The sequence below is a fragment of the Pan troglodytes genome, chromosome 14 (assembly GCF_028858775.2).
Source record: "Pan troglodytes isolate AG18354 chromosome 14, NHGRI_mPanTro3-v2.0_pri, whole genome shotgun sequence".
Taxonomy (NCBI): domain Eukaryota; kingdom Metazoa; phylum Chordata; class Mammalia; order Primates; family Hominidae; genus Pan; species Pan troglodytes.
Genome location: NC_072412.2, coordinates 54294692 through 54309770, shown reverse-complemented (window position 1 = coordinate 54309770; position 15079 = coordinate 54294692). Strand labels below are relative to the sequence as shown.

The 15079-nt window shown below is 38.7% G+C and overlaps 1 protein-coding gene across 5 annotated transcripts in view; it reads right to left on the bottom strand.

Moving 5' to 3' along the window:
- Positions 1-637: 637 nt before the first annotated feature.
- CYSLTR2 (cysteinyl leukotriene receptor 2) overlaps positions 638-15079 on the bottom strand; it is a 57249-nt gene continuing 42807 nt past the window's right edge. For all 5 annotated transcript variants that reach the window (XM_063792154.1, XM_063792155.1, XM_016925705.3 and 2 more), the window contains one exon: positions 638-5042. In XM_063792154.1, coding sequence (XP_063648224.1) covers positions 4001-5041 — 1041 coding nt within the window. In that variant the 5' untranslated portion in view covers position 5042 and the 3' untranslated portion in view covers positions 638-4000. The remainder of the gene's footprint in view (positions 5043-15079) is intronic.

Genomic DNA, 15079 nt, shown 5'->3' with positions numbered 1-15079 from the left:
ATGGATGCCTAGCTGGTTGGCAGCTCTCTCTCCACCTCATTTGCAGTACATATGTGGCCTCTGCAAGCCCCATTTCACCCCTTTCCCAGATGAGATTTCAGCGGGTTTCACCTCAACTACTTTAGGTGTGTACTGTCATCATCCTCATTCAGAGTAATCCATTCTTCATTAGTTTGCTTTAGAAACAAATAAGGAAGTATGTAGTCTCAGGCTGCTTGCAGTCAGCTTGTTTCCATGAGAGGATTCACCCATGTGGCAGAGCCAACATCTGGGGAGGAAAGCCCACAGATGTCCTGGTTGAACAAGGCCTGAAGTCCAACTTCCCTCAGTATATTTCAGTTATATGAGATAATCAAATCCCTTTATTATGTAAGCCACTTGGGGTTGGGTTTTCTGTTACTTGCAACTAAAAATATCCCAAGTAACATATCAAATCTCTCTAACCCCAGAAAGTGACTTTCCTCACCCCAAGAAAGGACTTGCCTCCCATGGCAGGACTAGATGGGCTTCTCTCAAGAACGGAAACACAACTCTGGTCCTTTCCTGCTTTCCTTTCTTCTGTCAATGTTCAGTTTCCATTTCTCATGGGCTTTCTTGTCTTTTTTTGTTTTTGTTTTAAAAAACAACTCAGAATTAGTTTGAATTTTAAAATTTAATTTTAACTTAATTTTTATTTTACTTCAGAAATACATATTCACAAGTTAGGCAATTACACAGTTCGTAAAATAAGTCCCCACCCTATCCTCCCACCCCATCTTCTCCGTAGAGGTAACCCCTGCCCATTCTTTCTTCTGCTTCTACCTGTATTTACCTCCTATTGCTAAATAATATGGTTGTACAGCTATTCATCATTTTCCAGATTTAGTTATTATGCATTTTCTGTGTTAGAATATGGCAACCTAGGTCTCTTATACCTCTCCCACACACGTACACATCTTCTCCCTTCATTTCCTGAAAAAAAGGTTATATCACAGTATTTCACTCCAGCAGCACCCCCTTATCTGTGGGAGTTGCATTCCAAGACCCTGAATACGAATAGCACCAAACCCAAATAGTACCAAACCCGATTGCTGTCAATTGGAACACATTTCTGTTCATGTCTTCCACCCACAAATTTAATACCTTTTCATCTTAACTAAGTGTTTATCACACACCGTGGGGTGTAATAAATAATTTTTGCAGCTTGTGGTGCAACAGCAAAACTAGCACAAATTTCTTTTGCCTTCTTCACAATTTTACAGATGGATTTGTTCTTACTGTAGATCTTAGCAACTTCAGCATGTGTTTTTTTTCTTTCCTTATTAAGTCAAGAACTTTCACCTTTTCTGTTAGAGGAAGCACTTTACAGCTTCTCTTTGGTGTATCTTATTTGCCAGCATCACTACTCTTATGCTTTGGGGACATTAGTAAGTAAAATAAGAGTGACTTTAACACAAGCACTGTTATACCACAACAGTTGATCTGAGCAACTGGATGATGACTAAGTGACTCATGGGTGGGTAGCATATACATTGTGGATCCACTGGAGAAATCTCACACCATCCCACTTTGCCCTGCCCAGAACATGGGTGGAGGGTGATAGTGCGAGATTTCAACATGCTACTCAAAACAGCACATGTTTTAAAACTTAAGAATTATTTCTGGAATTTTCCATTTAATATTTTCAGACTGGCTGGCTGTAACTGAACTGCAGAAAGCAAAACCCAGATAATGGGAGACTATTATATTCACATTATCCTCTATGTAAATATTATTCACAGCTGAGCCATGTAGTGTACTGTGGTTATATTTCCTCTCTAATACAAAAGTTTCTTTTCCTCTAGCACTTAAAAACTGTATTGCGTTTTTACTTGCTTATTTTTCTATGTATTTATGACTAGTTTATCTCAATCTCTTCAAGAGAAATCTAAATCCCTCTCAATGTGTATGAATCAATTAATTTCTTCTTTTTCTGGGAGACATCTCTCCTACAGTCCTTTAAGAGTCCTGCTCCAACATGAATGACTTGCTTTCTAAGCCTGCTACACACCAACATCCTGGGAATTCTCTTCACTTTCTCCTGCGTTGGATTCCTTGTTTCCCAGCTACTGTGTTTTCCTCTATCTTGGTTTAATCTCTTATTTTGGAGGATCTTTTATACTCAAAAGGTCTCTATCTACTCTCACATTTATTTGTTGGTGCCTTTCATGTTACAGCCTTTCCCTCAAATGTATTGTGTTCATTGACTACTGTTCATAATTAAGAATGAGGCTCTGACAGGTTGACCAAATGCTGTGAGTGGAAGGGATTTGTTGCATTGTGGGCTTCATCGTCAGGTGAGTAATAGGGCAGACACGCAGCTTTTGTGTTGAAGGATCCTCAACTATTTGTATCTGTCAGCCTTTTTTTCAGATTATGCAGTTTCCCCATAGGAGGATCCTCCAGGGTCCTGTCTTGACAGGGTTTGAGTCTGTCTGTCATCATTCTAGCTAAATAAGGAAAGGGTACTGGGATTTGTGTTTAGTATGACGACTGACTTAGTCCCTCCCTACTTTCAGAATGCCATATCACCTCCACCCTTTACTGTACTATGAGTCAACAACTCTGAAGAGAAACTTTTGGTTTTCTTGTGAGAGTGAGAGGGGGAGGAAATTGGTAGGAAAGGACAGCTTTTATTCAGACTTTCAACCAATCTTCCTGGAAGTTTACAAGGGTAGCGGTGGGGAGAGCACCCAGCCAACACTTCTGCACAGAGATTTTTAAAACTCTTACTAGCTGTGTAAACTTAAACAAGCTTCTTAATTTCTCTAAGCTTCAATTTTTTCAGCTGTAAAATGGAACTCAGAGCTTTGGTGTGAATGTCAAATGGGATCAACGAATGTAAAGTGCCTGGCATAATCTGCCCTGCAGGGAGACTGCATTCAATTGTTGTCAGTACAATGGTCATGGTGATAGTAGTTGGTAGTATCTTTAGCCTTGTTTCAGTGGACAGAAAGGAACCTCTCACGCTATCTAGTGTTTTTCTACACTATCTCAAAAGGGAAGGCAGCATCTCCCTACTCATCTTCTGCCGAAATGTTAATAGAATTTCAGGAGTGCAACAACCTTTGCTATTTGCCCTCTACTCCATCTTTCCCTTGAGTGCCCAACTCTAATCCTCAGAGGCACCTCTTTTATTTTTGGCTTCCATCCCAATGAATTAATGGGAAGGAGAACTGCAGCAAGGTCAACTAACCTGCATCTCAAAGAAAATTTGAGATACATGTCCTTGATGATCCCCCTTCCATTCTATATACAATTCTTTCATTTCCTAGGGCAATGCCCCAGATCCTCCTCCTACTTTTCCTGTCCTTCCTAATACCCTGGCAAGAGAGAAACAGTAGAAATAGTATTGCCTTCAGTGTGTTAGAACCTCTCTCCCAATGCAAAATGAAATTCTTCCTTCCCCTACTTATCGCCAGTTCTCTTTTGCTCCAATCCTTCTCCCCCTTTTCTCTCACTGTCCTTACTTGGGACTTGATGCTGCTTTGTTATAGGACAGCCTTCGTCTTCACAGTTAGTCTTTCCCTGAATCTTAGGATGTGCTTCTTTTCTGCTCTGGGGCTTCCAGTAGCGTCGTTAGTTGGCTGTATCTCAAGGGATTGAAGAGGACAGGGGAGCTGGAGAAGCTAGGGAAGTTGTGGCTCTTTTGAAGAATTTAGAAAGCCTGATGGGCCAGAGATCTGGTTCAATATCTGAAGAAAAGTAGGATCCAATGTGCTTTGCATTTTTTCCCAGTCTGATATTTCAGCCCACAGGACTCTAGTAGGGATTTTTCCTCCTGTATCCCTCATTAAGACTCAACAACTGAAAATACACTGAATAAAATTTTTGAAGTAGATCTTATTAACAAAAGTAATGGTCAACTAAATATTAAGAATCAACATTTGTTGGGAATGATGTAAATACAAAGTCATTTGGAGACTATGAGTGAATGAAGATGGACACAAGGATACAAGAATAGGTCTCATCTAAGAGCTCCTTATACTCTTGTTTCCTTTCTCAACCACACACTAACAGGGAAAACACACTTTGTCTTTGCCTTCTGTGGATGGCCTTTTCTGAGTGCAGACCTTAGTCTGTCCTTAAAATTCTCCCCAGCAAAGTAATAGAGCAGAGGATTGAAGCAGGTATTGGCTGCCGCCAAGGCCAGTGTGATAACCACAGCTTTATGCAGTCTGTCTTTGCATATACCCACTTTCCATGTCGCCAAGTGGATGGTCCTCAGTGTGTGATAGGGCAGGAAACACAAGAAGAAGATGATCAAGGTGATGATGATGGTGGTCAGTGCCTTCCTGTGAGAAACCCGCAGCCCCGATTCTGGGACCTCCACTTTTAACAGAACCCGAATGATCAGCAGATAACAGATGCTGAGTGTGAAAAATGGCAGCAGGCAGCCCACCACCAAGGCAATATAGTTCATGGTCTGCAGCTTAGCAATTTTATAGAGATTCAGCTCTAAGCATGATGTGACACTGCTGTTCTGCTCAGAGCCACTGTCCAGGAGCATTATTGAGGAAGCCATGATAAGGATCCATATGATCCCACAGAGGATCCAGGCACTCCTGATGCTGGTGACATGCAGAAGCCGAAAGGGGTGAACCGTTGCCAGGAAACGCACAACACTCAGCACGGTCAGGAAATAAATACTGCTGTACATGTTGACATACAAGGAATAAGACATAATCCTGCAGGCCAGGTCTCCAAATATCCAATTGGAGCCTCTAAGATAATAGTCAGCCCTGAAGGGAAGCGTGCTTATGAACAGGAGATCTGAAATGGCCAGATTTAGCATGAAAACGTTCACAGATGTGGACTTCTTATAAGGCTGCAGGAAAACATATATGGACAACCCATTTCCCAAGACTCCCCAGACAAATATTATCAGATATACAATTGGGAAAAATTCTCTCTTGAAGTTTTCAATTGTGCAGTTCCTGCTGTTGTTATTGCTGAAGGTGCCATTTGGTTCCATTTCTGATACGGAGATGGATGGATGCAAGGACATAAATTTTCTCTCCATGCTGGGTTAAAAAGAAACAGACACAAAAAGTTACTTTGTGAATTTCCCTTTTTCCTTCTTGCTTACTGATTACATCTCTCTAGGTTTTAATGAAACAGGGAGCAATACTATCTTTTCTTTGAAAGTTGAGTTTTAAAACACTGGTTAAGTCTTTACTACATGCTGCATTACATTTCATAATAAATTTAAATTTCCTGATTTTTGAATGTAGAATAGCCATTAATTTGTTTGGTTGAAGCTGACGCTTCAAACTTAGAGAACTTGTGACCTTCTGCCCCTGTTGACATGAATACCTTACTATGATATTGCAGCCTAAAACTACTGAATAGCAGATTTCTCATCAGAAACTATGGAGGACAGAAAGAAATGGCACATTTCTCAAATGCTGAAAGAAAAGACCTGCCAAGCTAGTAGTCTATGTCCAGCAAAAATATCCTTCAAGTACAAAGAGAAAAATCAAGACTTTTTCAGACGGAAAACTAAGACTTTGCTGCCAGCAGACCTATCTTAAAAGAATGACTAGGCTGGGTGTGGTGGCTCACGCCCGTAATCCCAGCAGTTTGGGAAGCTGAGGCCGGCGGATCACCTGAGGTCAGGAGTTCAAGACCAGTCTGGCCAACATGGTGAAACTCCGTCTCTACTAAAAATACAAAAATTAGCTGGGCCCAGTGGCAGGCACCTGTCACCTCTGCTACCCGGGAGGCTGAGGCAGGAGAATTGCCTGAACCTGGGAGGCAGAAGTTGCAATGAGCCGAGATCATGCCATTCATTGCACTCCAGCTGGGGCAACAAGAGCGAAACTCCATCTCAAAAAAAAAAAAAACAACAAAACAAAACAAAAAACAAGCAAACAACAAAGAATGACTAAAGGAAGTTCTCTAAACAGAAAGGAATTTATAAAAGAAGGAAACTTAGAATATTAGAAAATAAGAAAGAACATGGTAAGCCAAAATATATGTAAATACAATAGGCTGTCCTTCCCTTTTAGAGTCTAAGTTACATTTAATGTTTTGAAACAAAAACATTAATGCTGCCTGATGTGGTTTTAAATGGATGTAGAGGAATTATTGAGATAATTATATTATAAATGAGGGAAGGCAAAGAGACATAAGAGGAAATAAGAAGTTTTCTATACTTCACTTGAACTGGTAGAATGATGATGCTAATAGACTATCATAAGATATATATATGTATATCTTTATATACATATATATATTATATATAGAGAGAGTAATACCTAGGGCTTCCACTAAAATGATATACAAAGGGATACACTCAAAAACATTACAGATAAATAAAAATGGAATTCTAAAAAGTGTTCAGATAACCAACAACAAGGCAGGAAAAAGAAAACAGATAATAAAAACAGAAAAAAAATAAAATGGCAGACATCCCTGATTCATCAATAATTACATTAAATATAAGTAGTCTAAATATACCAATTAGAAGATAGAGGAATGGAATATATTTTTTAAATGACCGAATTATGTACTGCCTATAACAAACACTTCAAATAGCGGTATTGGCTGGTTGAAAGTAAAAGGATGGAAAAATGCATGTTATTCAAATCAAAGGAAATAAGGAATGGCTCTTTCAGTATTAACTAAAATGGACTTCAAAGCAAATGACATTGCCAGAGACAGTGAGGGACACTATATAATAATAATAGGGTTTAACCACTAAGAAGACGTACCAATTCTAAATGGGTATGCGCCAAACAACGGAGCTGCAAAACTGAAGCAAAACTGATAAAACTGAAAGGAGAGATATTTAGTGACTTCAAGGACCTCTCTCAGCAATTGATGAAGCAAATAGACAAAAACTCAGCAAAGGTATAGAAAAACTAAAAACACCATCAACCAACAGGATCAAATTGACATGTATAAAACACTTCACCCAACAAAAGCAGAATACTTATGCTTTTATGTGTTCACAAAACTTATACCAAGATAAACCACATCCTGGGACATAAAACAAACCTCGATAGATTTCAAATAATTGAAATAATATAGAATGTGTTCTCTAACTACAAGGGAATCAAACTAGAAATCAACAGCAGCAAGATAACAGGAAACCCTCAAAACACTTGAAAACTAAACAACACACTTCTAAATAATCCATGGGTCAAAAAGGAAATCTCAAGGGAAACAAAAAATATATTAAACTGAATAAAAGTGAAAATATAAATTTGTGAGATGTAGCAAATGCAGTATTAGGACAAAACTGTATAACACTAAATTCATACATTACAAAAAGGAAAAGTCACGAAATAAGAATATAAGCTCCATCCTCAAGAAAAAAAAAAAAGCAAGCAAAAGGAAGGAGATAGTAAAGAGCAGAAATCAAGAAATTGAAAACAGAAAAAAATAGAGAAAAAAATGAAATGAAAAACTGTTTATTTGAAAAAAGTCAATACAATCGATTGCAGGTGCATGCCACCATGCCCAGCTATTTTTTCTTTTTTGTAGAGATGCTGTATCTCCATGTTGCACAGGCTGGTCTTGAACTCCTGAGCTCAAGTGATCCTCCCACCTTGGCCTTCAAACCGTGAGATTATAGGCGTGGGCCACCATGCCTGGCCAGGTAACTTTCTTATAGTAGCAGAACAGACAAAGTCAATAATGAATTAAAATTTGCATATATTAAATAAAATGTTACATCTCCTGATACAATTGACAAATCTCTAGCAAGAGGTACAAAAAAAAAGTAGAACAGACATAAATTTCCATTGTCAGGAATAAAACAGGAGATAACACTATCGATAGATACCTGAGGCATCAAAAGGATAATGAGAAAATACTTTGAATAACCCTACAAATATAAATTTCACAACTTAGAGGAACTAGACTAATTCCTCATAAAATGAAAAATATCTCAACTCACCGAACATTAAATAGATAATTTGAATATCCCCATAACTATCAAGGAAATTAAATTCTCAATTGAAAAACTCTCAAAAAAGAAACCTCCAGATCCAGATGGCTTCACTGGAGAATTCTGCCAACTATTTAAATAAGAATTAACACCAATTCCATACAGTGTCTTCCAGAAAATAGAAGAGAAAGGTATTTCCCAATTTATTTTATTGAAGCTAAGTATTACCCTGATACCAAAACGAGGCAAAGTTAATACAGAACAAAACAAAAGACTATGGATGAATATCCCCTGTGAATGTAGGTGCAAAATACTCTTAGCAAAATACCATCAAATAAAATTTAGCAATATATGAAAAGAATTATACACCATGACCAAGTAATCATATCAATTAATATTTTTAAAAGTGCATGACAAAATTCAATATCCATTTACAATAAAAACTCTCAGAAATATAGGAGTAAAGAGGAACTTCCTCAACTTGATAAAGAGCATATACAAAAAACCTACAGATAACATTATACTTCATAGTAAAAGACTGAGTGTCTCCCCCATAAGATCAGGAGCAATGCAAGGATGCCCATTCTCACTGTCTTATTCAACATAGTGCTATAAGTTCTAACCAGTGAAATGAGGCAAAAACACAAAAAGGAAATAAATATCATATAGATTAGAAAGGAAGAGATAAAATGCTTCCTATCTGTAGATGACATAGTTACATAGAAAACCCCAAGAGACCTACAAACATACACATACATGCACACACACAAAGAAAACAAAAATCTCATAGAGCTAATAAGTGAATTTAACAAAGTGGCAGAATACAAAATAAACATAGAAAATATATTATATTTTATAAACTAGTAATACACATATGAGCACACTGAAGTCAAAATGCAATACTATTTATATTCAATAAAAATTAAAATGAAAGACAGGTGTAAATCTCACAAGACATGTACAGGACTTGCATGCTGAAAACTACAAATTATTGGTGAAAGAAATCAAAGTTTTAAAGAAATGGAGAAACATGCCATGTCATAGATTAGAAGACAATGGAATAAAGATGTCAATTCTCCCCAGATTTATATACAAAATTATGAAATTCCCAGTAAAATCCTTGTAAGTTTTTTTGTAGATATAGATAGGATTATTCTAAATCTTAAATGAAAAGGCAGAGGAACTAGAATAGCAAAAACACTTTGAAAAAGAAGATTGAAGTGGGAAGAATCAATCCATCTAATTTCAAGACTTATTTTATAGCTAAAGTAATTAAGAATGTATGGTATTGGCTGAAGGACAAACAGATAGATCAACAGAAAAGAATAGAAACCCAGAAACAGACCCACATAACTATGCCCAACTTAATTGTTTACAGAAGTGCAAAAACAATACAGTGGAGGAAAGATAGGCTTTTCAGAGGCACTGGAGCAATTGGATAGCCATAGGCAAAAAAACAAACCTTGAACTAAATCTCACACCTTATACAAAAATTAACTAAAATGCAGCATGGACTTCATGTAGAATGTAAAGTTATTATTATTATTATTATACTTTAAGTTCTAGGGTACATGTGCACAACGTGCAGTTTTGTTACATATGTATACATGTGCCATGTTGGTGTGCTGCACCCATTAACTACTCATTTACATTAGGTATATCTCCTAATGCTATCCCTCCCCCTCCCCCCACCCCATGACAGACGCCGGTGTGTGATGTTCCCCACCCTGTGTCCAGGTGTTCTCATTGTTCAATTCCCACCTATGAGTGAGAACATGCAGTGTTTGGTTTTCTGTCCTTGTGATAGTTTGCTCAGAACGATGGTTTCCAGGTCATTCATGTCCCTACAAAGGACATGAACTCATCCTTTTTTATGGCTGCATAGTATTCCATGGTGTATATGTGTCACATTTTCTTAATCCAGTCTATCATTGATGGACATTTGGGTTGGTTCCAAGTCTTTGCTATTGTGAATAGTGCCACAATAAACATACGTGTGCATGTGTCTCTATAGTAGCATGATTTATAATCCTTTGGGTACATGCCCAGTAATTGGATGGCTGGGTCAAATGGTATTTCTAGTTCTAGATCCTTGAGGAATTGGCACACTCTCTTCTACAATGGTTGAACTAGTTTACAGTCCCACCAACAGTGTAAAAGCATTCCTATTTCTCCACATCCTCTCCAGCACCTGTTGTTTCCTGACTTTTTAATGAAGGCCATTCTAACTGGTGTGAGATGATATCTCATTGTGGTTTCGATTTGCATTCCTCTGATGGCCAGTGATGATGAGCATTTTTTCATGTGTCTGTTGGTTGCATAAATGTCTTCTTTCGAGAAGTGTCTGTTCATATCCTTTGCCCACTTTTTGATGGGGTTGTTTGATTTTTTCTTGTAAATTTGTTTAAGTTCTTTGTAGATTCTGGATATTAGCCAGATTTTAGGTTTTACATTTAAGTCTTTGATCTTTCTTGAATTAATTTTTGTGTAAGGTGTAAGGAAGAGATTCAGTTTCAGCTTTCTACATATGGCTAGCCAGTTTTCCCAGCACCATTTATTAAATAGGGAATCCTTTGCCCATTTCTTGTTTTTGTCAGGTGTGACAAAGTTGAGATGCTTGTAGATGTGTGGTATTACTTCCGGAGGCTCTATTCTGTTCCATTGGTCTATATCTCTGTTTTGGTACCAGTACTATGATGTTTTGGTTACTGTAGCCTTGTAGTATAGTTTGAAGTCAGGTAGCATGATGCCTCCAGCCTTGTTCTTTTGGCTTAGGATTGTCTTGGCAATGCGGGCTCTTTTTTGGTTCCATTTGAACTTTAAAGTAGTTTTTTCCAATTCTGTGAAGAAAGTCATTGGTAGCTTGATGGGGATGGCATTGAATCTATAAATTACCTTGGGCAGTATGGCCATTTTCACAATATTGAATGTTCTTTCATTTGTTTGTGTCCTCTTTTATTTCATTGAGCAGTGGTTTGTAGTTCTCCTTGAAGAGGCCCTTCACATCCCTTGTAAGTTGGATTCCTAGGTGTTTTATTCTCTTTGAAGCAATTGTGAATGGGAGTTCACTCATGATTTGGCTCTTTGTTTGTCTGTTATTAGCATATAGGAATGCTTGTGATTTTTGCACTTGATTTTGTGTCCTGAGACTTTGCTGAAGTTGCTTATCAGCTTAAGGAGATTTTGGGCTGAGACGATGGGGTTTTCTAAATGTCATCTGCAAACAGTGACAATTTGACTTCCTCTTTTCCTAATTTAATACCCTTTATTTCTTTCTCTTGCCTGATTGCCCTGGCCAGAACATCCAACACTATGTTGAATAGGAGTGGTGAGAGAGGGCATCCCTGTCTTGTGCCAGTTTTCAAAGGGAATGCTTCCAATTTTTGCCCATTCAGTATGATATTGGCTGTGGGTTTGTCATAAATAGCTCTTATTATTTTGAGATACGTCCAAATACCTAGTTTATTGACACTTTTTAGCATGAAGGTTGTTGAATTTTGTTGAAGGCCTTTTCTGCATCTATGGAGATAATCATGTGGTTTTTGTCTTTGGTTCTGTTTACATGATGGATTACGTTTATTGATTTGCATATGTTGAACCAGCCTTGCATCCCAGGGATGAAGCCAACTTGATCGTGGTGGATAAGCTTTTTGATGTGCTGCTGGATTTGGTTTGCCAGTATTTTATTTAGGATTTTTGCATCAATGTTCATCAGGGACATCAGTCTAAAATTCTCTTTTGTTGTTGTGTCTCTGCCAGGCTTTGGTATCAGGATGATGTTGGCCTCATAAGATGAGTTAGGGAGGATTCCCTCTTTTTCTATTGATTGGAATAGTTTCAGAAGGAATGGTACCAGCTCCTCTTTGTACCTCTGGTAGAATTCGGCTGTGAATCCATCTGGTCCTGGACTTTTTTTGGTTGGTAGGATATTAATTATTCCCTCAATTTCAGAACGTGTTATTGGTCTATTCAGGGATTCAACTTCTTTCTGATTTAGTCTTGGGAGGGTATATGTGTCCAGGAATTTATCCATTTCTTCTAGATTTTCTAGTTTATTTGCTTAGAGGTGTGTATAGTATTCTCTGATGGTAGTTTGTATTTCTGTGGGATCAGTGGTGATATCCCCTTTATTATTTTTTATTGCGTCTATTTGATTCTTCTCCCTTTTCTTCTTTATTAGTCTTGCTAGCAGTCTATCAATTTTGTTGATCTTTTCAAAAAGCCAGCTCCTGGATTCATTGATTTTTTTTAAGGGTTTTTGTGTCTCTATTTCCTTCAGTTTTGCTTTGATCTTAGTTATTTCTTGCCTTCTGCTAGCTTTTGAATGTGTTTGCTCTCGCATCTCTAGTTATTTTAATTGTGATGTTAGGGTGTAAATTTTAGATCTTTCCTGCCTTCTCTTGTGTGCATTTAGTGCTATAAATTTCCCTCTACACACTGCTTTAAATTGTCCCAGAGATTCTGGTGTGTTGTGTCTTTGCTCTCATTGGTTTCAAAGAACATCTTTATTTCTGCCTTCATTTTATTATGTACCCAGTAGTCATTCAGGAACAGATTGTTCAGTTTCCACGTAGTTGCGAAGTTTTGAGTAAGTTTAACCCTGAATTCTAGTTTGATTGCACTGTGGTCTGAGAGACAGTTTGTTATAATTTCTGTTCTTTTATATTTGCTGAGGAGTGCTTTACTTCCAACTATGTGGTAAACTTTGGAATAAGTGTGATGTGGTGCTGAGAAGAATGTATATTCTGTTGACTTGGGGTGGAGAGTTCTGTAGATGTCTATTAGGTTCACTTTGCGCAGAGCTGAGTTCAATTCCTGGATATCCTGGTTAACTTTCTGTCTTGTTGATCTGTCTAATGTTGACAGTGGGGTGTTAAAGTCTCCCATTATTATTGTGTGGGAGTCTAAGTCTCTTTGTAGGTCTCTAAGGACTTGCTTTATGAATCTGGGTGCTCCTGTATTGGGTGCATATATATTTAGGATAGTTAGCTCTTCTTGTTGAGTCGATCCCTTTACCATTATGTAGCAGCCTTCTTTGTCTCTTTTGATCTTTGTTGTTTTAAAGTCTGCTTTATCAGAGACTAGGATTGCAACCCCTGCTTTTTTTTGTTTTCCATTTGCTTGGTAGATCTTCCTCCATCCCTTTATTTTGAGCCTATGTGTGTCTCTGCATGTGAGGTGGGTCTCCTGAATACAGCACACTGATGGGTCTTGACTCTTTATCCGATTTGCCAGTCTGTGTCTTTTAATTAGAGCACTTAGCCCATTTACATTTGAGGTTAATATTGTTATGTGTGAATTTGATCTTGTTATTATGATGTTAGCTGGTTATTTTGCTCGTTAGTTGATGCAGTTTCTTCCTAGCATTGATGGTCTTTACAATTTGGCATGTTTTTGCAGTGGCTGGAACTGGTTGTTCCTTTCCATGTTTAGTGCTTCCTTCAGGAGCTCTTGTAAGGCAGGCTTGGTGGTGACAAAATCTCTCAGCATTTGCTTGTCTGTAAAGGATTTTATTTCTCCTTCACTTATGAAGCTTAGTTTGGCTGGATATGAAATTCTGGGTTGAAAATTCTTTTCTTTAAGAATGTTGAAAATTGGCCCCCACTCTCTTCTGGCTTGTAGAGTTTCTGCCAAGGGATCTGCTGTTAGTCTGATGGGCTTCCCTTTGTGGGTAACCCTACCTTTCTCTCTGGGTGCCTTTAACATTTTTTCCTTCATTTCAACTTTGGTGAATCTGACAATTATGTGTCTTGGAGTTGCTCTTCTCGAGGAGTATCTTAGTGGTGTTCTCTGTATTTCCTGAATTTGAATGTTGGCCTGCCTCGCTAGGTTGGGGAAGTTCTCCTGGATAATATCCTGAAGAGTGTTTTCCAACTTGGTTCCATTCTCCCCGTCACTTGCAGGTACACCAATCAGACGTAGTTTTGGTCTTTTCACATAGTCCTCCCATATTTCTTGGAGGCTTTGTTCATTTCTTTTTACTTTTTTCTCTCTATGCTTCTCTTCTTGCTTCATTTCATTCATTTGATCTTAAATCACTGATAACCTTTCTTCCACTTGATCAAATCAGCTACTGAAGCTTGTGCATGCGTCACATAGTTCTTGTGCTGTGGTTTTCAGCTCCATCAGGTCATTTAAGGACTTCTCTACACAGTTTATTCTAGTTAGCTATTTGTCTAATCTTTTTTCAAGGTTTTTAGCTTCTTTGCGATGGGTTAGAACATCCTCCTTTAACTCAGAGAAGTTTGTTATTACCAATGGTCTAAAGCCTTCTTCTCTCAACTATTCAAAGTCATTCTCCGTCTAGCTTTGTTCCGTTGCTGGCAAGGAGCTGCATTCCTTTGGAGGAGAAGAGGCGCTCTGATTTTTAGAATTTTCAGCTTTTCTGCTCTGGTTTCTCCCCATCTTTGTGGTTTTATCTACCTTTGGTCTTCGATGATGGTGACGTACAGATGGGGTATTGGTGTGGATGTCCTTTCTGTTTGTTAGTTTTCCTTCTAACAGTCAGGACCCTCAGCTGCAGGTCTGTTGGAATTTGCTGGAGGTCCACTCCAGACCCTGTTTGCCTGAGTATCACCAGTGGAAGCGGCAGAACAGCAAATATAGAAGAACGGCAAATGTTGCTGCCTGATCCTTCCTCTGGAAGCTTCATCTCAGAGGGGCACCCAGCTGTATGAGGTGTCAGTCGGCCCCTACTGGGAGGTTTTTCCCAGTTAGGCTACTCGGGGGTCAGGGACCCACTTGAGGAGGCAGTCTGTCCATTCTCAGATCTCAAACTCTGTGCTGGGAGAAGTACTACTCTCTTCAAAGCTGTCAGACAGGGACGATTAAGTCTGCAGAAGTTTCTGCTGCCTTTTGTTCAGCTATGCCCTGCCCCCAGAGGTGGAGTCTACAAAGGCAGACAGGCCTCCTTGAGCTGTGGTGGGCTCCACCCAGTTAGAGCTTCCCAACTGCTTTGTTTACCTACTCAAGCCTCAGCAATGGTGGATGCCCCTCCCCAAGCCTGGCTGCCACCTTGCAGTTTGATCTCAGACTGTTATGCTAGCAGTGAGCGAGGCTCCGTGGGCGTGGGACCCTCCGAGCCATGCGCGGGATATAATCTCCTGGTGTGCCGTTTGCTAAGGCAGTTGGAAAAGCACAGTATTAGGGTGGGAGTGTCCCAAT